We start from the raw sequence: 22697 nt of genomic DNA, 5'->3' as shown, positions 1-22697 counted from the left end.
CCTCTTCTCCTGCTACACCTATTGACTTTAACAATGCCCTCACAAAGGAGAAACTCAATCTAGTCATTCAAGTAAATATATGACTTTATTAATTATTATTATTATTAACTCCTTTATTTTTAATAATAGCGGATCAAACAACTTCATGAACAAGGTGAAACAGAAAACGGTTCCAACGAATATTCTCGTCTCATGAATGTCCTTCGTATGGTAAAGCAACAACAACAGATCATGTTACAACAACAACAGCAACAATTGCAACAACAACAGCAGCCATCAATGGATCCTCAACTACAGCAGCAGTATTTACAATCTTTACAACAACAACTGTTACAACAGCAACAGCAACAACAACAACAACAACAACAACAACAACAACAACAACAACAACAACAACAGCAACAACAGTTAGACCCTGCCCAGCAACAATTACAATTGCAATTATTGCAACAACATCTTCAACAGCAACAAATGGCATCTTCTTCTTCAAGTAAGTCGTCATAAATAAAACCACTGTCATGAATTCGGCTCATCTTTTTCCTTTTTTTTTTTTTTTTTACTTAGATCAATCACCTACAATCAACTCACCAAATGCTGCCGCACTAAATGCTATACAATATCAAATGCTGGCTTACAACCTATTATCAAAAGCTCCTACAACTCCTTCTACAATGGGTCAGTCGCCTACTTCCTCACAAAACGTGGCTAATGCAACTTCAGCGCCAACACCAATACCACCACAAACTTCAACATTATCAGTTTCACCAAACAATAATAACAATATTTCATCGTCAACAACACATTCTCCTGTTGTGAAAGATAGTAGCTCACAAGCAACACAAAAATCAGCAACTGTAGAATCAACTTCATCTATGAATAATCAAGAACTAGAAGGTGACAAGCCATTAGAACAACCTGTACCACATGAAGAAGAGGAAGAGCCCAAGTCTTTGATGGAAACATTAGTAGAAACAATATATAAGCAAGCAAAGGAATATAAAGCAACGATGGATGCCATGAAAACGATGACTACATCCAATACAATGACACAAATGGACGATCAACTCACCCCACAAAACTTGTTATATGGTCAACAACGCTCACATGCTCATGCCTCAAGACAGCAACGACTTTTGTTACCAAAAACCATCCCTATCCAACTAGACCCCTATACAATCTTACTCGAGCGGGAAAAGTTTATACCAAATAGAATACGACAAAAGATGGAGGCATTAGAAGCTATTACAGTAGACAATATGGCTCAACAATCACAATCTCTTGGTTACATGTTATCAGAATATTACACGGAAACTGTACGGATGGCTACTTCGGATCAATTGAAATCAATCATACAGTTGAAAGCATTACAACTTCGTGAAAAGCAAGCAAAGGTAAATTATCAATATCTATATTATACGTACATTATTTCTCATTGATTATTCATATTTATATTGTAGCTTCGTGAAGAAGTGGTTTTAGGAATGGAAGAAGCCAATCGATTAGCAAATTCTGTAGACCGAACATCGTACCGTAAACTTATGAAACGAACATTACGGGAAGCCAAACAAACGGAAAAGTTGGAACGACAACATCGATTGTATCGGGAAAAGCGACAAAAGCAAAAGTATCTTGATTATTTACAAAAAGTATGCAATCAAGGCCGAGACATGTTGACCTGGCACAAGACACATCAAGCCAAGATGAGCAAACTAGGCAAAGCTGTACTCCAATTCCATGCGTATGTTGATCGTGAAGAACAGAAACGAAATGACAAACGTTCCAAAGAACGTATCCGTGCACTCCGAAACGATGATGAAGAAGCATACATGAAATTGATTGACGAAGCCAAAGATACACGGTTGACAATGTTATTACGACAGACAGGCACTTACTTGGAATCATTATCGCGGGCGGTGGCTGATCAAAAAAATGATCCAGTACATGAACAACAAGTCAGTGATTTGATGGATGATGAAAATATGGATGAAGAAGCATTATTGATGGTATAAATAAAAAGTATAAATATTTTATTCCAGATACTAAACTCTTTTTTTTTTCTTTATTATTATTATAGGACAAGGCGGGTAGTCAATCCGATTACTTTAGAATGGCTCATAAGGTACAAGAATCTGTACGACAACCTAATATTATGGTGGGAGGCAAATTGAAAGAATATCAAATCAAAGGGTTACAGTGGATGGTATCTCTTTACAACAATCGTCTTAATGGAATTCTTGCGGATGAAATGGGGCTTGGGAAAACTATTCAAACTATCAGTTTAGTGACTTATTTGATTGAAAAGAAACAACAAAATGGGCCCTATCTCATCATTGTACCTTTATCGTAAGTAATTAAAAATAAAATAAAAAAATAGTAAAAAAACGATAAACAGATTAATCTCACTTTTTTTTTTTTTTTTGAAAATAGAACATTAACGAATTGGTCATTGGAATTTGAAAAATGGGCTCCTACAGTAAATACAGTTGTCTACAAAGGTCCACCAGATGTACGAAAACAAATCCAACGAAATCAGTTGAAACATCAAAATTTCCAAGTATTATTAACGACATTCGACTACATTATCAAGGATCGACCTGTTCTATCTAAATTCAAATGGTTACATATGGTGATTGATGAAGGTCATCGGTTGAAGAACACTCAGTCCAAATTGACCACTGTGATCAGACAAAATTACTCTTCAAGGTATCGATTGATTTTAACTGGTACTCCTCTGCAGGTAAACTTTTTTACATTTGGAAAGAAAGGGAGGAAAAATTTATTAACCATTCACTTTTATTGGGATAGAACAATCTACCTGAATTATGGGCTCTATTGAATTTTATTCTTCCAAAAATCTTCAACAGTGTCAAAAGTTTTGAAGAATGGTTCAATACTCCTTTCTCCAATCAAGGTGTACAAGATCGTGTGGAATTGAATGAAGAAGAACAATTACTTATTATCAAAAGATTACACAAGGTAAAGATGATAAATGAAGTTTATATATATATATATATATAATTAATCATATTTATCTTGTTTTCAATGATAGGTACTTCGTCCATTCTTGTTACGAAGATTGAAAAAGGATGTGGAATCTGAATTACCTGATAAGGTGGAACATGTCATCAAGTGTAAATTATCAGCCTTACAATCCAAACTCTATATCCAAATGAAGAAACATGGTGTGCTTTTTACTGGAAGCAATGAAAAAACTGGGTAAAAAAAAAAAAATAAAGGGGAATACTTTATGTCAATTCTTACTGATATTCTTTTTTATTATTATTATTATCCATAGTCGTACAACGGTGATGGGATTAAATAATCGGATCATGCAACTTCGAAAGATATGTAATCATCCCTTTGTATTTGAAAAAGTGGAACAACAAATCAATCCATTCAAAATGTCCAATGAATTATTATACCGCAGTTCTGGCAAATTTGAACTTTTAGACAGGATTTTACCAAAGTTAAAGGCCACTGGACATAGAGTAAAAAAAAAAAATATATAATTATTGAATTTTCTTTTTATTTACTTAATTATTTATTTATTAGGTATTGATTTTCTTTCAAATGACTCAAATTATGGATATCATGGAAGATTATTGTATTTATCGAGGACTCAAACATATGCGATTGGATGGATCAACCAAGGCAGATACTCGGTCTCAACAATTGAAAGATTTCAATGCAGAAGATTCTCCATATTTTGTATTTTTACTCAGTACTCGTGCTGGTGGTTTGGGGCTCAACTTACAAACAGCCGATACAGTCATCATCTTTGATTCTGACTGGAATCCTCATCAAGATTTACAAGCACAAGATCGGGCGCATCGTATTGGACAAACTAAAGAAGTACGTATTTTCCGGTTGATTACGGAGAACTCGATTGAAGAAAGTATATTGGCACGAGCGCAGTATAAATTGGATATTGATGGCAAAGTGATTCAAGCTGGCAAGTTTGACAATCGAAGTACAGAAGAAGATCGAGAAGCCTTTTTACGATCGTTACTGGAAGACAAATCAGATGAGCAACAACAGCAACAAGAGGGCGATGATAATAATGAAGAACAGGAAGAATTTGATGATGATGAACTGAATGATATCCTGAAACGATCAGATGAAGAGGGCGTGCTCTTTAGTGAAATGGATAAGGAACGACAACAACTGGATCGTGAATGGTGGCAACAACTATATGGTAAAGATATTAACAAAACACCAGAACGATTATTACAAGATTGGGAATTACCTGACGTGTATCATCAAGAAATGTCCATGTTGAATGATTTGGACAACGAAAGCAGTTTGGGTCGTGGTCAACAACGTAGTGCTAAACATGGACAAGATGGCGCGGCACTACGGTATGATGATGGTATGACCGAAGGACAATGGCTACGACATATTGAACGGATGGAGGACGATGCTGCAAAAGTTAGTAAACGAAAAAAACAAGTGCATGGTGAAGATCAAGTCGATGACAACGCTGGTTCCTTATTGGTCAAGGTGAAAAAGGCTCGTTTAATGACAGATTAGCATATTATAGAACAATTCTATAGTGATTATTTATGATTTTCTTATTTTTTTTTTTTTAATTTGACATGAAAATAAACGGCACTATATATATATTATATTTATTCTCAAAAAAATCTTTTTTTTTTTTTTTGTTCATTCAGTTTGGGTTTGAGAAAGTGGTCATGTTGATGGTCGCATGTTTGTCTATCAGATCTTTAAATGAGATTTCATCATGTATCCATACAAATCATCTCAATGTATCCACGTGGGTCTTTTAAATCAATCTTATCATCACGATCATTGACTTTTTTGTTGTTGTTGTTTTTAGTTCTTGTTCTATTGATAGCATCCTTTTTTTTTGGGCTGATAATTAGCGACATCTTTATAAATGAAAAGCCATAGTTAAAAAAAAAAAAAAAAAAAAAAAAGAAGAAGAAGAATTTGAAAACGACTCTAATGGATTCTCTTTTTTTTTTTTATAAAGAAATAATATAAGATGATCCATTTCATTAGGAACGAGGAGAAAGACACGGGGTTTTAAAAAGGACAGAAATAGGAAAGTCTAGTAACAAGAAAGAAACGAATCAATAAGTAATGACAGAGATCATGATTATAGTGATTGGCTAGCTATGCTTCGCATGAATCGCCCGTCATAACACCTGCTATCAACGAACAAACAAAAAAAAAACTGGTTCTCGGAAGGAAAAATGATATAACTTGTAACAAACAGCTATATAAATATCTCATTTAACAACATTTTATTCCTCTTCTTTTTTCTTCTCAATTTTTTTTTTGTTTTACTGTTATTTTTTTTTTTTTATCATGGATTTGTTACCTTCTTATAAATCATCAATATCACCTCCATCATATACGGATACCCTTTATGCAGTTAAACAAGAACAAGAATCTATATGGCCTCGTAATTATCAACGACAAACACCACGTATAGATGTTGCCAAGTTTTATCATGATCTACTTCTTTCTATTTCAGAAGAAGAAGAACAAAGAACAGAAAATGACAACATTAAACACGAATTATCACCAACGCCACCTAGTTCTTCATCCAATTTTATTCTTCAAGATCGTCATCATACCATCACCGAGTTAAATAATTTATTATTACGAACTTGGCCAAAATCAGACCCTGTACCTAGTTATCAAGCTTTCAAAGATGAAGTGAATACTCATGATTTTCGTCCTATACCCAATACATATTATCAATCATCATAATTTCAGGAGATTATTCAATAATAATAATGGTTCCTGCTTTCTTATCTATTTCATCTTCCGCATTTCTTTTTTTTTCCATTGTAGTAATCTAAACCAAATAAAGTATTTACATCCTTAATTTTTTTTTTCTTATTTTATTTTCCCTTCCCCCCCTTAAACTGCATATATATACACATATATTAACCTTCTTTTTTTTCATTATGATGTTTTTTTTATATGGAGTAAAAAAAAAAAAAAAAAACTTTATGCAATATAATGAAATGATTTTGAAACAAGCCCAACGAAAAGTTTAAGCTGTAAAAGATGGACATTCCCAAAAAGGAAACATCAAAACAACTTTTTACTCTTTGGCGTGTTTTCTTTTTTGTTTCGACCTTTTTCTTTCTTTTTCTTTTTCTTTTTTCTTTTTTTTTATTATTCATCTCATTCATTATTATTATTATTATTCCATAATACCCCCCTCTTCCCCATTTAAAGGGATTATCTTCTTGAACTTTTTATTATTTGTACATTATTTCTAGTCATGATTCAAAACTCTGATATACCAACCTCTTCTTCTTCTTCGTCATCTAACCAACAACAACAACCTAAAATTCTCAATAGAATGTCCGACTTTTTATTTCAAAAAAGACAAAGATCTTTATTACAAGAAGAATACCCAGAAACATCTTCTTCTACTTCACCCATGTTGACTTCTTCTATTCATGGTGGTGCTCCTTCATATTATTCTGGTATGGATGAAGATAATGCCTCACGTGTGGACTCTATGTTTTCCTCTATTCAATCCAATCAATCCAATATGCGTCCTAATCCAAACACTCCTCCTCCTATTCGAACTGTTCGTTTAGATGGTGGTATTGTTCATCGTCCTGGTGGCCCTCTTCCTCAGCATATCACTCCTACTCCTCCTAGAAATTCTACTTTTTACAATGATGATGATGAACAACCGGATGATGACAATGATGATGATTATGAAGATTATTATTACGAGGATGATGATGATGATTATGATGATATTGATGATATTGGTATGGAAGATACTTTACAAGAAACAACATCACCTACCACTACTACAACACCAACAACAACAACTTCAACAACATCATCACATACTCCATTGGAAACAAAAGAAGATTTAGCAAATGATAAGAATCGTGCTGCGGATGATGGTTTCAATGAAGCTTTTGCAAAAATGGCTGTAAGTATACTAAGAGTTTTTTTTTTATATATAAAAGACAGTTGCATAGACTAATCTTATTTTATTATTTATTATTATTATTATATTTAACACTAGCATGAATATGGACTCCCTGAAGATGTTGCCAAAACTCTCTCACCGGAAGCAAAACAAGTTTTATTACGGAATAGTCAGGCCAATTTGCAACAAAACAATACCAATGGCTTCTTTTCTTGGCGTACTTGGGGAAAGAAAGATAAACATCGAATGGACGTATTACAAAATCAATTCTTTGATCCATCTACTACATCAAATAACAACAATCTGCTTACCGAAAGGAAAAACAACAAACGTGGACACGGTGGAAATAGTATCAACAACAATAGAAAGAAGGCATACTCGACATCTGCGCGTGCAAAATCTCAACGCATCCCTATCATGTCTTTCCATCAAGATAATAACAACAATACTAAGAAATCAACCAAACGTTACGATCTTACCATGAAAAAAGGACTATCTCCTGAATACTTTATACATCTATTAAAGGACTGTCATGTACGTGAATTGGATGAATCCCAAGTGCAAGATCTTCGTGTATGTCTTCGTAGTGTAAAAGCAAGGTATATTTTTTTTTATTATTAAAAATAGGAAATAGATATAAAAAAAAAAGATTCTAAATATTTTCTTCTTCTATTAGTTGGACAACTGAGTTTTTGGAGTTAGGTGGTTACTTGGCTATCTCTAATCTCTTTCGACAAATGAATCAAGCTCCAAAAAGATCTCCTAATGATGATAAAATTCTTCAACATTTGGCTAAATGTTTCAAAGCAATCATGACTCACGAGGTAAGACGAATAAGGGAAAAAAAAAAAAAAAAAAAAAAGAGATCAAATGACTGACAAGAATTTCTTTTTTTTTTTTTTTAGCAAGCTGGTATTGCCATTGTTTTGACCAATCCCGTGGGCTTGGAATACATCCGTGACCTATTATTTGGACCAGTTAATCAGAAACAAAGAGCTCTGTACAGTTTGAGTGTCATTACTCGAGCTCACTTTTTGAATATATTGTGTACGTTAGCCAATTTACAAACAACTCAAACCGAAACAGTACCTTATATTCATGGATACGATGTATTGCGACGATTACTTTTGGACTGTCCTTCAACAACACAGGATACTACAGGTGGCACAGCAATGGAAAGCAACACTTCTTCTTCATCACAATCCAGTAATCAATCCACTGAAGATAGTTTCCCTTTCCGCATGACTCTCAAAGAGGATCCTCAAACTGTGATGAAATTGATTTTGGAAAACGACCCTTTTTATTCACAAGGACAACCGTTTAAACCTCGATATACAGCATGGATGCGTGAATTACAATATACTGTGGAAAAGGAAATAGAACCCATCACCTTTTTAGCACAAGTATTGGATTACAAGTTTGAAAGTGCTTTTCGACAATTACGTATCAAGCCACCAACACCACAACAACAACAACAGAAAGAACAAGAAGAACAAGCATTGGAACAAGAAGCAGTAGAACAAAAAGAAGAAGGCACAGGGAGTGTTATGGTGGATGATGGTGTTGCTGAATATTTGGTAATAATGTTATTCATCATTTTCATGTCATAGGCTAATACCTTCTTTTTTTTTCTAATTAGATTGCACATCTTCGATTAATCAATACGATTGTGGCTACTCAACCGACATTTTATACTGGACCTTATGATGATCGAGACAGAGAAAAAGTACGATTGGAAATTATGATGTCTGGTTTTGATAAGATTGCAAAGGTAATCAAAACAGAGAAAATCAATAAATAAAAAAGAAAAAGTTGGTATTCACCTTTTTTTTTTTTTTTATTAGGCACTTCAATCTTGTCCTCATCCAACATTGTATGCTTTTTATTTCAGATATTTACAACCTCTATTACAACCTTTGGCCGATATTTCAACACAACCATCATCTCCCTCTTAAAAAAAAAAGACTTCCTTTGTTCTGCTAGTATGATTATATATCCCCCTCAAAATTTGTTTTGATCTCATCTCTTCGATTGTGATGTTTTTTTCTTTTATGATTATCATTATTATTGTTATTATCATTATTTAATAAACATGTTACTTCTTTTAAAAAAGAATTGGTTTATGCTTACTTTGCGTGGAAGATTGCTTTTTTCTTTTTGTTAAACAAGTTGAAAAATATTGTGGATTGAAATCAATTAGAAAATCATTATGATGATGATAATGGTTTGATGATCATGATGATGGATAGATGAGAATGCTTTTGATGATAAATGATGATTGATAAATGATACAATGAATCATCATGAAGAGTCACGGAAGATGAGCGTTGATTGATTAATTAATACAAGGATCATGAGGTCTGAAAAAAAAAAATGCGATTGGAGGGAAAAAAATTATTTAAAGACCTTTGCTTTATTTTCTCTTTCTTTTTTTTTTTTTTCTTCTTCAAAAAAAAAAAAAAGAAAAAAGAAAAAAAGAAAAAACATTTTTGCCTTACTGCTTCCTTGTTGGTGCTTTCCTTTTTTTCCCATTCCTTGGATGTGACCCGAAAGAACATTCTCTGATGCCTTCTCGTTTTCCCCATACGCCTTGATATTTTCGTTTTCTTATGTCTGGTTGTTCGTCCTTTGCATGATCCATCCATCTCTTTCTCTTTATTTGTGGTCAATCCTTTACCGTTTTTATAGGACTTCCGCTATCTTGCTCGCATCATCCATTTAGATCCTGGATCGGTTGATAGGTTGACAACATCTAGTCAGAGGGTTCTTTTTTTTTTTTTTTTTTAGTAAGTCCACATATACAAATACTATATAAATGATACTAATCATTGTCCTTTTCTTCTTTTCAAACACCAAAATGGTTACTTAGATAGACCCATGTTCGTTATTGCGACTTTTTTTTTTGTGATGGACAAATGAAGTTACTTTGGAAGCCAAAAAAAAAAGTCTACTCACCTTGAACTTAGTCTTATTAGACTACAATGAATCAAGTGGAAATCAAGCGTCGGTTTCGGCATACATGCACTATACATCCATCTTTTCTGTCTGTCCGTTTACTGATATTATACTTGTCAAATGATTTAATTCTTGGTTTACAAAATCATTGGAAGAACAACCGCCTTTTATGCTCTCCTGTGTTATAGGACATGCAGGAACTGCCGACAGAAATTAAGGTTCTGGTGTCATACACAACAACATGCATCAACGCGGTTCGATATTCAAAGAAATAAACACAATTTTATACCACAACGTACAGGCGATCATTAACAAACATACCCTGTCAAAACTTATTACAGATGTATCAAACATCCCCCTCATGCTCCCTCGTATTTTATCGTCGACGTCCAATCAAGTGTCAATGTCTACAATCAACAGAATTTTCTCAGCTCCTCAAGTTCAGAAACAATCATTTCATATCAAGAAATGGAGGATGTGTATATCTATGTAGTGTTGCTGAAATAAAATTATTTTTACATATAGCATACGCTATTAGTTTGTTTGTTTGTTTTTTTTTTTTTTTTTTTGTTGGATTGGTATGTTAAATGAGAAGGCGGATAATTCATTCATTGATGATGGAAGAGGATAGAATTGTTCACATTGTTTTCTTTTTTATTACTATAATTACTGTCATTCACGACTTACAAAAAAAGAAAATCGTTTGCTTGTGATTAGATAGAAGATGGCCTTGATGATGATGATGACATGGATGGGTAGCTGAGAATAACTGGTGGCGATGATTGATGTATGATGGTAACGATTATGTATCGGTCGATTTGCTTCACTGGAGCAGAAAATGCTGTCAATACGCAAGATGAAGCCTTATATTTACTTAAAACATACAGGGTGAAAACATACTTGAAATTGCAAGTAGAAAGATGTTTTTATGTGGGATGTTATCGAGAAAGGATGTTGGATTTGAATAAATTCATGCATTTGCTTTTCTTTTTTTACCTTTCTTTTTTCTTTTTTTTTTCTCTCGAACGGTTTCTACGTTTACATTTCACCAAAAGTTAGCGCTTTTATTGTTTTGCGTTAGTTTATAGTCTAGTGTCTTTAGATTAGCGTCAATCAAGTTCCCAATCGTCAGAAATAAAAAAAAAAAAGAGAGAGAGAACGTTGCCTCGTTTATTTTTTTATTCATCAGTCAATACCATGCATCATCCGGCAATACCAGAATGGATCAATGTACCAATGATGGTCTATTTGTACCGTGAGAAATAAAAAATAACTTTGAGATGTAGTTCACCAAACTATAATACGATGAAACCAATTTGGTGCATAATAAATGCAAAAGGTTTCACTATAGATACTTTGTCTCGTTAAATAATAAATAACCTATCTGCCCACTTGCCATTTTTCACCACGGTTGTTTTAGGTTGAGCAGCGGTACATATAGTTTCAGCATGAAGTTAGCATAAATAGTCCACATCAAAAAAAAAAAAAAAAAAAAAAAAAAAAATGGCGATCCTTTTTTACTTGAGATTAGCTAGAAGATTGCCCTGATGAAGATGACCATGATGATGATGACTTGTTGATCATAGGGATGGATCCTTCATCCTGCAATCAATAACAACATCAACAACTTGATCGGTCAATGAAATTCCAGAAAATGCTAAGAATTTGCTGTGCAGGATCAAACTTTGTAGGAAAAACTTAAGTTATCTGAAATCAATTATCTGAAAATAGACTCGGATCAAACTTGTACGAAGATCAGAGACATATGAATTCATCATCATCATCATGCAAAATGAAATGGTACTATTTATTATTGTATTATTTATTATCAATAAACTGAAATAAATAAAAAGACGGGAAGTGAAACCATGGGTAGGATCGACACAAACAAAGAAGGAGAGTAAGAAAGAGAAAAGAAAGGGAATAAAAAAGAATCGTAGGTTGAATAAAGAGAAATCAATCACTTTGGTTGTATAGGAATTCTCTTGGTTCCAAGTCAAAACTAGATGATCTTAAATGAAGAGAATTTTTCTTCACTTTCCCATATTTCTTTTTTAGATTCTACTGAATTTCCATTTTGCCCATAAATAAAAAAAAAAAAAAAGCATCACTCCTTTTTTTTTCTTCCTCATCTATTGTATTTTTCTCTTTTTTATTGATGATTATTATTTTTTTATTTTTCCATCATCCATCCCTTCCATTTTTAATATCATCCATTACTGTTTCTTTGAAAGAGGATGTCACCACTAATCAAACGTGTTCATTCGATGTTTCCTCATACCAGTAGTCAGACAACGTATATAGTTCATATTATAGCTGCTATCCTAGGGATTGCTGGAGCAAGCTTGATTTTAGTTTTTCTTTTGATACAATGCAAACGACGACGACGACGACAAGCTAGATTGGATGCATCATCTAACATTCGATTCCCGCCTAGACAAACCTTTCAAGTCTTTCAAAAGGATTTTAATCATGAAGACAAAAAGAACATGTATTCATCCTTATGTTCTCCGCCACAAGCATATCATCCTCATTCTTTGAATCCCCCCTCCTATCATCCATAATACCTCATGGAACAATAAAAAGTTTATCTTCTCCAACTTTTCCCCGCCTTTTAAACTTGGTGCAACTCTATGAAGAATTCACATGAAATGACAAATGCCACTTGCATTCAAACAGCGCATACATTTCTTTTCCCCTCTTTTTTTTTTTTTTTTTGTCTTTTTCTTTTCTTTTTTTATAATTTCATTCATTCTTTTTATTTTCCATCTCCAATATCATGTTACGTAGTCTTCTTACCCGTCCCACTTTGATCAAGACAATATCATCTCGGTCATTCTCTTCTCCTGTCGAAACTGCTGGACTTTCATTTGCTTTGACAGAAGAACAAAAGTCTATGCAAGAACTTGCTCGAAAATTTGCTCGAGAAGAGATCATTCCTGTTGCTGCTGAACATGACCAAACTGGCAAATATCCTACAGGTAAATCTATCTTTACAAAAAAAAAAAAAAAAAAAAAGAATATATTATATTGACTTTTTTTAAAAAAAATTTATTTTCTGGTAAAAAGAGGTGATCAAAAAGGCTTGGGAACTTGGTTTGGTCAATACTCATATTGAATCGACTTATGGAGGAATGGAACTAGGTGTTTTAGATAGTGCTCTTATCACTGAAGAATTGGCTTATGGTTGTACTGGTAAAAAATCCTTCATTTTCCCAAAATAAAAATAACCATCTTTTTTTTTTTTAATTTAAAATACATAGGGATTCAAACCGCTATTGAAGCTAATAATTTGGCAGAAGCACCTTTGGTTGTTGCTGGCAATGATGAACAAAAACGCAAGTACCTTGGACGAATGACGGAAGCACCCTTGATGGCATCATATGCAGTGACAGAGCCTGGATCTGGGTCGGATGTGGCCGGATTACGTACAACTGCAGTGAAAAAGGGAGATCAATGGGTATTGAATGGTCAAAAGATGTGGATCACCAACAGTGGACATGCTAATTGGTTCTTTGTATTGGCAAGAACAGATATGGAGGCCAGTACGGGTAAGGCATTCTCTGGATTTATTGTTGATGCTGATACACCTGGTATTCACATTGGACGCAAGGAAATCAATATGGGTCAACGTGCATCGGATACTCGTGGAGTGACGTTTGAAGAAGTAGTGGTACCTCATGAGAATTTGTTGGCTAGTCCTGGTCAAGGTTTCAAAATCGCCATGAATGCCTTTGATATCACTCGTCCTTTGATTGGTGCTGCTGCTGTTGGTTTGGCTCGACGTGCTATGGAGGAAGCCACTCGTTTTGCTTTGGAACGTAAAACCATGGGAACTGAAATCTTTAATCATCAAGCAGTTGCTTTTATGTTGGCAGATATGGCGTAATAAAAAAAAAAAAAAGTTGAATGATTTTTGTATTGATCTAACTTTTTTTATAGAATTGGAATTGAAAGTGCAAGAATGATGGTTTATAATGCTGCTTGGCTTCGAGATCATAATATCAAGAATACATGGCATGCATCCATTGCCAAGGCATTAGCAAGTGATGTCGCCAACAAAGCCGCTACTGATGCCGTGCAAATCTTTGGAGGCAATGGTTTCAATACTGAATACCCTGTGGAAAAACTGATGCGTGATGCCAAGATCTTCCAAATTTATGAAGGTACCTCTCAAATTCAACGTCTGATTATTTCTCGTGGATTGGCTGATATGGCAAAATCAGGTGCTAGTGGTCTTGGTGGATTATAAAAAAAAAAAAAATAGATAAATAGATGATGATATATTTTCTACGAATAAAGGACAATAAAAAACAAATCAAAAGGGTTGTATCTTTTTTTTTTTTTTATTCTTTAAATCTATATATAGTAGTAGTATGAGAGGGAAGAAATATAATGTATATAATAAATGATCTAATGTAGAGAGAGAGAGTCATTGCATGATGGAGGTTTGATCGTCGTAATCTTCGATAACAATAGCTGGTCCTTTGTAACCTTTCTATAAACATAAATAAAAAGAGAAAAGGTCATCATGATGAGCTGTCTATTACTATTTCTTAATTTTTTTTTTTTTTTTTTTTTTTTTTTTTTTTTTTTTTTTTTTTTTTTTTTTTTTTTTTTTTTTTTTACCTTTTGAGCGACAACAGAGTACCAAGCCATATAAGTTTGTTGTGTTTCTACTTCTTCTAATAGTTCATGATGCACAGATTCCAATTCTTTTTCGGAAATGGTTTTTGATTGTATCCAATCTTGTCTTGAAGCTTTGATGATGCGTTCCCAATATTGTACCATTAAAGATCCAAGAGCTCCACCATGTTTTCCAATAGGAGTATGAGTATGATGAATTTGCATGTTTTTCAACGTATCCAGAAAAGCTAATCGATTTGGCCATGGATTCATGTTAGCTGGTATATTTGATGATGATTGAGTAGATAAAAGTCGTAAACTAGAGGATGTATTGACCACTATCATAAAATAAATAGATAAGTTTATTTTGTTTTTTTTTTTAATCGTATCTACTTACGTTTCGTAATCGTAGACATAGCAGGACCAGTATCAAATAAGTTTGTATAAGGTTCTATGCATTCTAAATAAGCACCTTTTTTCATAATCCGAACTATATCTTGTAAAACTCTATCCCAATCATCATCTGGTAAAGTATCGAGCATGGATCGTATAAAGATATAATCAAAGGTATTGTTGTCATAAGGTAAAGGTGTCGTCATGATATCTACACGTTGAAATATCAAATTCTTTTGCATCGTACTATATATATATAAAGGTCAGTCATGTAGTTCTTTATCTCATGGTTTTACTTACATGTTTGGGAATACATTTTTATCTACATCAATACCAATAAAATATGAGAGAGGATATTTAGTCGCCATATCCTATTGTAATAAAAGAAGAATTAAAAAAAAAAAAAAAAAAAGAGACAGAGAATGAGAATAAGAATAGGAAAAAAAAAAAAAAGGTTGATAAGGAAAATATATACCATAGACCAGAATCCAGCACCACAACTAAAGAAAAGAAACCATCGAGTAAGTACTATTTATTGTACGAGATTATTTTCTCCATCTTTACCCAATGTCTAACACTTCACAACCACCAGATAATAAAGCTTGTTTCATAGGAGCCATATAATCACTGATAAAATAAGAATAAAAAAGAATGAATAATGTAAAATAGAAATATATATATATATATATTACCCTTCGAAAGCTATTTGTAAAGCATTATGTTGTACCCAAGATCGTTCAATATGATCCCTTGTATTTGGAATTGGTTTCCATGGTTTCAAGTCTCTTGTACTAGAACGCCATTTTGATTTGAAAAAACTAGTAATACTGGTTGTTGTAGGAGAAGGTGTTGACACGTTAATGGTTGACGGTATACTAGTCATGGGTATATCTAATAAAGAAAGGCAAAAAGAAAAAAAGAAAAAGAAAAAGGGGATTGCGTTAATATAAGGAAATAAATATTTAAACATATTCTCCTTTTATATATATATATATATATATTTACCGTTGTGGGTGTCTTTTTAGAGTTTATTTTATATATAATTTCAAGTGATGAAAAGATCTATCATTATGGCCCTCTCAATAGGGGAAGAAAGGAGTGAATGGAAAGAATCAAAAAAAAAAAAAAAAAAAAAAAAAAAGACAACGGAGAAAAAAAAAAAGATCATCGGAAAATGAATATAAAGGTTGTTCATTGGTTGGTCAATTCAAGGTTGTCTCATGGTTTGATATATATAAAATGATAATTGTAAGGAGATGATTGTTCAAAAGTGACGAGGGTGAGGAGCTGGAAAAATCTATTTTGGGCTTTTTTTTTTTCTCTACGGCAAAAAGTAAAAGACTCATCCGTATTATATTTCTTAATATATATTTTTTTTTTCTCTTTTTTTTTTTTCTTTCTTTTTATTATTATTCATTCTTTTTATTTTCTTTTGTACCTTTTTTTATTCTATTTTACAATTTATCAAACAATGTTAAAGGTAAATGAATAAATTATATTTATTATATTATCATATTTATTTATTTTTTCATATTATATAGATTATTCCCCACACAAGTCTTCGTACAAACTATAAACTTTTACAACGTATACAATATTATAGTACTGTTCAAGACACTCATACTACTACAAGTAGTCCTCCTCCTCCACCACCACCACCTCCTTCTTCTTCTAAACAACCACATTTATCATCAACAGTGAAACAAGACCAGCTATTTAACGATGAAACTAGAATTCACTTGGAACGATTACGACAACATCATTTTCATGCTACCAATATGCCTGATTCTCCTGACTTTGGTACCAATCAATATTTGAATATTAATGAAGAATTACGTCAACAATTAAAAGATATTGTTTCTCAATTCCATGCTCCTATTCGATATGCTTTTGCCTATGGAAGTGGTGTTTTCCGTCAAGCTGGTTATGATGATAAGGTAATAAATATAATTTATTATTACAATAATAATAATAATATTTATTCTTTTTAATTAGAAAAAACCAATGATGGATTTTATATTTGGAGTGAGTCATCCTGGTCATTGGCATGCTTTGAATATGCAACAAAATCCACATCATTATTCTGGTTTACGTTTATTAGGTTCAAATACTGTCTCCAAATTACAAGATAATGTTGGTGCTGGTGTCTATTTTAATCCCTATGTTGAAATTAATGGCATCGTAAGTTAGAATTATCATTATTTATTATTTTATTTCTTAACACTTGCCTTTTTTAGGTGGTCAAATATGGTGTGGTATCTATTGACAAATTATGTAGAGATTTGATTGATTGGGAAACTTTGTATTTAGCTGGTCGAATGCATAAACCCGTCAAGATTCTTCGTGATGATGCTCGTGTTCGTTTAGCTAATCAAGTCAACTTGACTGAAGCTGTACGTGTGGCCTTATTGACTTTACCTGAAAGATTCGATGAAGAACAATTGTTTGAAAAGATTGCAGGCATCAGTTATGTGGGTGATTTCCGGATGGCTGTTGGAGAAAATCCAAACAAGGTCAAAAATATTGTACATGCTCAATTGGACCATTTCAATCGATTGTATTATAGTTTATTGGATGATTTGCCAAATGTCGCTGTTCTCAACAATGGTCAATTCCAGGTATTATAGATATATAAAAAGAAAGTAGTGTTGATTTCCTAATTTTTTTTTTCCATTCATATCTAGCAAAATCAAAATCCTAAATTTCGTGGTTTGATGGTTCAAAAATTACCAAAAACTCTATATGATCATGTGGTAAATCAACATCGAACATTTGCCTCTCGACATAATTTGGAAATTCCTTTGAATCGATCTGATATGTATCAACAAATAGCCTCTTCTGCCAATTTGCCTAATTATATGGACCAATGTAAGAATATAAACTTTTCTTTTTTTCATTCTATTCACTCACTTTTTTTTTTTTTTCTTTAAGCGTTACGATCTATTATTGCTAGACCTGCACTCACTCAAAGTATCAAGGGTATCTTTACAGCTGGAGTTCTGAAATCAACTCGATACGCAACTGCGAAAATGGGCAAATGGATCAAAGCCAAGAAATAGTGTAGTGGAAACATAGTTTGTTTTTTCTTTTATGTAGATAGATTTTTTTTTCTTTTTTTTTTTTTCTTTTTAGCTTAGTTACCATTTTGATAAGATTCTTCATTTAAGATGATTATCTGTAGCATCTCTTTGTTTGATTTTATTTTATTTTTTAAACAACTTTTTGGGGCTGATTGATGATTTTAGTGGTTTGTAAATAAAACAAACGGATGCATATACACTGTTTTCACTATAAGTCGTTTAAAAAATAAATTATCGCGGATATTGAAATAGAATGTCGTGAGATTAGAAAAATGATGACAGAATAAAGGCGATGAAATGACGTACCAATAGAGATAGGATTGTCGCAATCGAAATGAAAGTCGTCTTTTTTAGTTTCTCTTGTCTTGATGTTCACTTTTGTTTTGTCGTTGTATAAAGATGATCAAAATAATCTTTACTGTTTATCTTTTTTGTTTGATCACTCTGCTCGAAATGGATGTCATGACTTTGCATGTCAGGTCATTGATACTGAGTCTGTGCTACATAATCACTTCCTGTAAAAAAAAAAAAAAAAAAAAAAAAAAAAAAGGGGTTAGGCGCACTATGTTCATGCAATTTGTGTGCACCTACAAAGTCCGTCACAAATTTCTGAAACTCAAAATACCGTTTCCCCTATCTTTCCCTTTTTCTTTCTCTTCTCTTCTATTCTCTTCTATTCTTATTTTCTCTTCTCTTCTATTCCATTCTTATTGTTATAACTTTCTTTTTTATTCAAATCATCCTGATCTCTAATGGGTCACAAACGTACCAAGCAGTTTGATGAAGATTCATCAGTAAAAAAGCCTTTGTTAACAATAGCCAATGCAGTAGAAGCCAAACAAGCTCTCGTAGACGAGATAAAACGATACATCACCTCTGAAGTCACGCGTCGTTCCAATTACACCGAAGTGAAATCTGACCTACTCAACAGAAAACGTCTGCCAAGAGGTTTGTTGCAAAACATCGACAACAGTTGTGGGAAACCGACTGGATCATTCTCTACCAAGTTTCATCATACAATTTCCTTCCTGGACACATGGAAAGAGACAGTGCAACAATCATTTGATAGTATTGTATCTAATGTTATATCGTCCAAATCATCATCTACACAACAACCATCATCATCATCTACACAACAACCGTCATCATCATCTTCACAACAACCATCATCATCTACACAAGAATCGTCATCTACACAAGTATCATCATCATCTACACAACAAACGTCATCATCTACACAGAAAACAAAGGAAGAGATACGTTCAGTCCACAAATCGTTTCTCACGCTCATCAAGCAGAACATCAAAGGTTCAAAGGGCATGCTGGAAAACATTTTGAAGACAGTAGAAAATGCAAGAATTGCTGTAACAATGTACTCTGAAGATATGGCGGCGCTTTTGCAGGCAACAATTCTGAAGTATGCCACAGTATCCTTTGGCAATGGTATGTCAAAAAATGAAAAAAAAAGTTGGCAGTAACTGACACTTTTTTATATAGATAATCCTGATCATATCAAATCTTCGGATCTTGTACCAGAACATGCTCATAGAAATGGAACTATACTGAACAACGGCAACTTCAATACTCTCCCTCCTCCAAGAAACAAGGAAATGCCAAGTGATCTATTTGGCTTACAACATTTACAATATTTGTATTCTTCGCATTTTAGCCATACTCTCGCATCAACAAAAGAAAAACATCCGGTTTGGGTAGATTTGGATATTGAATGGCATCACCCTGCTCCTGATGCACTTGTCACGAGCAACCTTCGAGCTATATACAACAACAAATTAGAAACGTCTATGAAGAACATTTGGGATGGTCAATCATATTTCAAGATGCTTCGATATCTCGTTCGCTTGCTGTTAAGACTTTGGTTGGCACCTACAAGAGAGCAAAGACACCAGGATATGAAGAAAAAGGCTGTAGCTTTGAAATCATCGAATGTCAAGCAGGTATACTAACGTCATATTTGACAATCAATACAGGTAGGATAAATTTGATATTAATATATTTTTTCTCTGTATAGACCAAAGAAGACCCGTTGAAGGACGCGAAAGGCCGTTGGAACCATACTCGAAATGCTATGCGTCGACAAGAGTGGAAGTTGAAGAAGATGGGCGATCAATTAACTGATGAACAACGTTGTGCTTATGAAAATCGAATCACATACTTACGAGGTGTTATGGTAAGTCGTAGTTGTATGCCTACGTCTTTTTTTTTTTTTTTATCAACATTTAACTTGATATTTATTTTTTCCCTTAGGATGCGCTGAAGGCTGATCGTATCAAATTGGAACAAGAAAAAATAAAAAAGGACACCACCGATGAAGATCAGAAAAAGCAAGATGATGACAACTTGGTAAGTACTTTGTGTGGCATATTGGAAATGCGTTGATGCGATGATCTGATTTTTTCTTTTCTTTAGGAATTGAATGATGATTTAGATTTCCTTGCCGTACATGATGATCTTGATACTACTGGATATGAATTGGACGACTTGCAGCTACCATCAATCAATAATGACGTCTCTGCACGCAGAATTGGATCTTTGGGAGGCATCCTTGTACATATGCTCTTATCAGAAAAAGCAAGCACTCTTGATGCAACACTGTTGAAAGACCATGCCAAGAGATTGGATTTATTAGACAAGGAAATTCGTGCCAGGCAAACCATCTACCGTTATCTCAAGCTTTTCATTGTTGGTGATGACAAGCCAAAGTATTTTAGACTGAACATGATTATCTTTGGCAACGAGGTGTTGCGTCTTTGTGGCTACCAACAATTTTGCATGCGCTATTCTCCAATCGTATCACCGGCGTCTATTTACTCTTTGTCTCTTGATGCACCATCTTTATATGAACTTTTTGGTAAAACACTTGACATGGCCAAGAAAGGAATCACAAGCATTGCGTTGTCACGTCACAAAAAACGAGATGTCTTTGATTGTCTGTTTGATTTGAACGTTGTTGACTCCATTTGCAAGAAGAATGGCTTCGAATTTGTGTATCGCATGGATATTACCCCTGCTAACGACACCTGCTTGATTGGGATTACAACGAAACCACGACAACAATCATTATATCAACAACGACTCAAGTTTTCCGAGGATATTATATCGAACGAATTCCAGACGGTCCATACTCTCGATACGATCACCAATAATATCAACAAGTTGGAAAAGGACCAAGTCAATGCTGCGAAACTGAAGCGATCTTTTACCAAGCAGCTAGATGATCATCGCAAGGTGATGCGGGAGGAAAAAGCGCAGGCGAAAGAAACCGAGAATATCGACAACGTTTTTACTAGCAAGCTTTTCGAAGATGTGGGCAAAGAAAAGGAATTGAAACGACAGAAACAGGCGGCCACTCAAGCAGTGCATAGAATTCAAGATGAATTGGCAGTGAATCGGAAAATACGCTATCAGTTGGAAAAGGTAATTTGATCTCGATATAGTTATATTCTGGGCTTTACTGACACTTAGCTTGATTTAATTTAAACAAAAAAGAATCGTAGAAAACAACGGCCAAAGACGAAAAAAACCTCTCCTCCTCCACCTTCAAAAATTACGCCAACATCAAGAATGGAAGAAAGCCCGAAACATGTGACATTGGATTTCGATATCAAAAACTGCATCATTACAGGGACAGACTATGGTGTAGCAACTTTAGCAACAACTGTAGGACATACGGTGGAGCAACTGGATTCCATACAAAACGGCAAATTTGTCAAGCTACAAAGACCCACCACCATGACGGCAAAGGACATTGAATGGAAAACTGGACGATATCACTTCCGGAAAAAGCTTGAACGGAAAAAAAAGGTAAGATCATCCCTCATTTCAAAAAAAAAAAAAAAAAAAAAAAAAAAAAAAAGAGATGAGCCACTGACGATAATTTTTTTTTTTTTTTTGTGGATGTGATGTAGAGCACAGACGCTGGTAAAGAAGCTACAATTGCGGAGAAAATAGTGGGTGAAAATACGATGTACAAGGCAAAAGATGCTGTCGATTTGATTCAAAGATATGACAAAATACGTGATCAAGGCTCAATTCTGCGAAAATTTTACGGTTCAAAGTGGATCAGACGCCAACAACGATTAATGCTGTGGAGAAAGAAGTACACGTTAAAGGAGATGATCAAACGAGAACGACAAACGTTAGCAGGCAAGAATATTTTAATTCGAGCTATTGGAGACGCCGGGACTGGGGTAGGATCGCGCATCAAAGGTCATCTCAAGTATGGTGGCAAATGGCATAGACGTCTTTGTAGTCAGCACGGTGTTGTCCTTGTTACGAATGAACATCGTACTTCAATGATCTGTCCTTTCTGTTATGGTAGAATAGTTCACCCGAGAAAGAAGAAAAATGGCAAGATTTTAACAAATAATGGCACATCAAATTGTATGAACCCAAATTGTGAATCTTATAAACAATGTAAAAACTCTTTTGGACGAGACACTCTATCATCAACATGTATTGCTCTCCGATGTTATGGACAAATTACCAATCAAAATGTGTTTTGACTAGTTTATTACAATTTACTGAACAAAGTCCACGCCATGTGGTGTGAGGCGGCGGCTCCGTTATTACGACGTTTGACAACAGCTTCTGCGTAAGTCTTTTTTTTTTTTTTTTTTTAAAAAAATACATACTCACTATTATCATTTTATTTTATTTTATATGATCTCCTCTATTTTATTTGATTT

The 22697-nt window shown here is 33.9% G+C and overlaps 6 protein-coding genes across 6 annotated transcripts; 5 read left to right on the top strand and 1 right to left on the bottom strand.

Moving 5' to 3' along the window:
* Positions 1-374: 374 nt before the first annotated feature.
* Positions 375-4530, top strand: BX664DRAFT_295489 (SNF2 family N-terminal domain-containing protein; the record flags this gene model as incomplete). The annotated part of the gene is made up of 9 exons (XM_051542153.1): positions 375-490; positions 565-1391; positions 1458-2003; positions 2075-2343; positions 2428-2737; positions 2806-2976; positions 3050-3216; positions 3296-3488; positions 3553-4530. Exons 1-9 carry the CDS (start codon positions 472-474, stop codon positions 4528-4530), a joined length of 3480 nt encoding a protein of 1159 aa, XP_051402073.1. The 5' UTR covers positions 375-471.
* A 1529-nt stretch (positions 4531-6059) lies between these two features.
* Positions 6060-9047, top strand: BX664DRAFT_385023 (armadillo-type protein). Its single transcript, XM_051549218.1, has 6 exons — positions 6060-6937; positions 7034-7536; positions 7614-7761; positions 7843-8514; positions 8577-8708; positions 8782-9047. Exons 1-6 carry the CDS (start codon positions 6263-6265, stop codon positions 8890-8892), a joined length of 2241 nt encoding a protein of 746 aa, XP_051402072.1. The 5' UTR covers positions 6060-6262; the 3' UTR covers positions 8893-9047.
* Positions 9048-12600: 3553 nt separating this feature from the next.
* On the top strand, positions 12601-14249 carry BX664DRAFT_330158 (acyl-CoA dehydrogenase/oxidase). Its single transcript, XM_051544926.1, has 4 exons — positions 12601-12873; positions 12962-13087; positions 13156-13777; positions 13835-14249. The coding sequence occupies exons 1-4, from the start codon at positions 12672-12674 to the stop codon at positions 14142-14144; spliced, it is 1260 nt and encodes a 419-aa protein (XP_051402071.1). The 5' UTR covers positions 12601-12671; the 3' UTR covers positions 14145-14249.
* Positions 14225-16034, bottom strand: BX664DRAFT_330151 (S-adenosyl-L-methionine-dependent methyltransferase). Its single transcript, XM_051544925.1, has 8 exons — positions 15917-16034; positions 15604-15802; positions 15476-15538; positions 15387-15411; positions 15212-15282; positions 14916-15157; positions 14522-14856; positions 14225-14390 (listed from the first exon to the last, which is right to left on the bottom strand). The coding sequence occupies exons 2-8, from the start codon at positions 15792-15794 to the stop codon at positions 14325-14327; spliced, it is 993 nt and encodes a 330-aa protein (XP_051402070.1). The 5' UTR covers positions 15795-15802; positions 15917-16034; the 3' UTR covers positions 14225-14324.
* Positions 16035-16288: 254 nt separating this feature from the next.
* On the top strand, positions 16289-18040 carry BX664DRAFT_330122 (mitochondrial matrix Mmp37). Its single transcript, XM_051544924.1, has 5 exons — positions 16289-16848; positions 16907-17092; positions 17149-17529; positions 17596-17779; positions 17843-18040. Exons 1-5 carry the CDS (start codon positions 16690-16692, stop codon positions 17968-17970), a joined length of 1038 nt encoding a protein of 345 aa, XP_051402069.1. The 5' UTR covers positions 16289-16689; the 3' UTR covers positions 17971-18040.
* A 703-nt stretch (positions 18041-18743) lies between these two features.
* BX664DRAFT_348825 (uncharacterized protein) lies at positions 18744-22514 on the top strand (the record flags this gene model as incomplete). Its single annotated transcript, XM_051547582.1, has 7 exons — positions 18744-19434; positions 19489-19946; positions 20021-20179; positions 20257-20352; positions 20419-21426; positions 21499-21813; positions 21918-22514. 7 exons carry the CDS (start codon positions 18744-18746, stop codon positions 22512-22514), a joined length of 3324 nt encoding a protein of 1107 aa, XP_051402068.1.
* Between the last annotated feature and the right edge of the window lie 183 nt (positions 22515-22697).

The sequence above is a fragment of the Halteromyces radiatus genome, assembly GCF_025201355.1.
Source record: "Halteromyces radiatus strain CBS 162.75 chromosome Unknown BX664scaffold_3, whole genome shotgun sequence".
Lineage (NCBI taxonomy): Eukaryota > Fungi > Mucoromycota > Mucoromycetes > Mucorales > Cunninghamellaceae > Halteromyces > Halteromyces radiatus.
Note: the sequence above shows the minus strand (reverse complement) of the source record. Positions and strands in the feature narration are given on the sequence as shown.

What these genes read in the sequence shown, in the direction of transcription:
- BX664DRAFT_330122 (XM_051544924.1), top strand. Translation starts at nt 16,690, where the DNA reads ATGCCTGATTCTCCTGACTTTGGTACCAATCAATATTTGAATATTAAT. An exon ending in AAGCTGGTTATGATGATAAG is followed by an intron (nt 16,849 to 16,906) that starts GTAATAAATATA and finishes CTTTTTAATTAG; the next exon opens with AAAAAACCAATGATGGATTT. An exon ending in GCCTAATTATATGGACCAAT is followed by an intron (nt 17,780 to 17,842) that starts GTAAGAATATAA and finishes TTTTTCTTTAAG; the next exon opens with CGTTACGATCTATTATTGCT.
- BX664DRAFT_330158 (XM_051544926.1), top strand. Translation starts at nt 12,672, where the DNA reads ATGTTACGTAGTCTTCTTACCCGTCCCACTTTGATCAAGACAATATCA. An exon ending in AACTGGCAAATATCCTACAG is followed by an intron (nt 12,874 to 12,961) that starts GTAAATCTATCT and finishes TCTGGTAAAAAG; the next exon opens with AGGTGATCAAAAAGGCTTGG. An exon ending in ATTGGCTTATGGTTGTACTG is followed by an intron (nt 13,088 to 13,155) that starts GTAAAAAATCCT and finishes TAAAATACATAG; the next exon opens with GGATTCAAACCGCTATTGAA.
- BX664DRAFT_330151 (XM_051544925.1), bottom strand. Translation starts at nt 15,794, where the DNA reads ATGACTAGTATACCGTCAACCATTAACGTGTCAACACCTTCTCCTACA. An exon ending in TTACAAATAGCTTTCGAAGG is followed by an intron (nt 15,539 to 15,603) that starts GTAATATATATA and finishes TTATTTTATCAG; the next exon opens with TGATTATATGGCTCCTATGA. An exon ending in GTGCTGGATTCTGGTCTATG is followed by an intron (nt 15,283 to 15,386) that starts GTATATATTTTC and finishes TTATTACAATAG; the next exon opens with GATATGGCGACTAAATATCC.
- BX664DRAFT_385023 (XM_051549218.1), top strand. Translation starts at nt 6,263, where the DNA reads ATGATTCAAAACTCTGATATACCAACCTCTTCTTCTTCTTCGTCATCT. An exon ending in CTTCGTAGTGTAAAAGCAAG is followed by an intron (nt 7,537 to 7,613) that starts GTATATTTTTTT and finishes TTCTTCTATTAG; the next exon opens with TTGGACAACTGAGTTTTTGG. An exon ending in AAGCAATCATGACTCACGAG is followed by an intron (nt 7,762 to 7,842) that starts GTAAGACGAATA and finishes TTTTTTTTTTAG; the next exon opens with CAAGCTGGTATTGCCATTGT.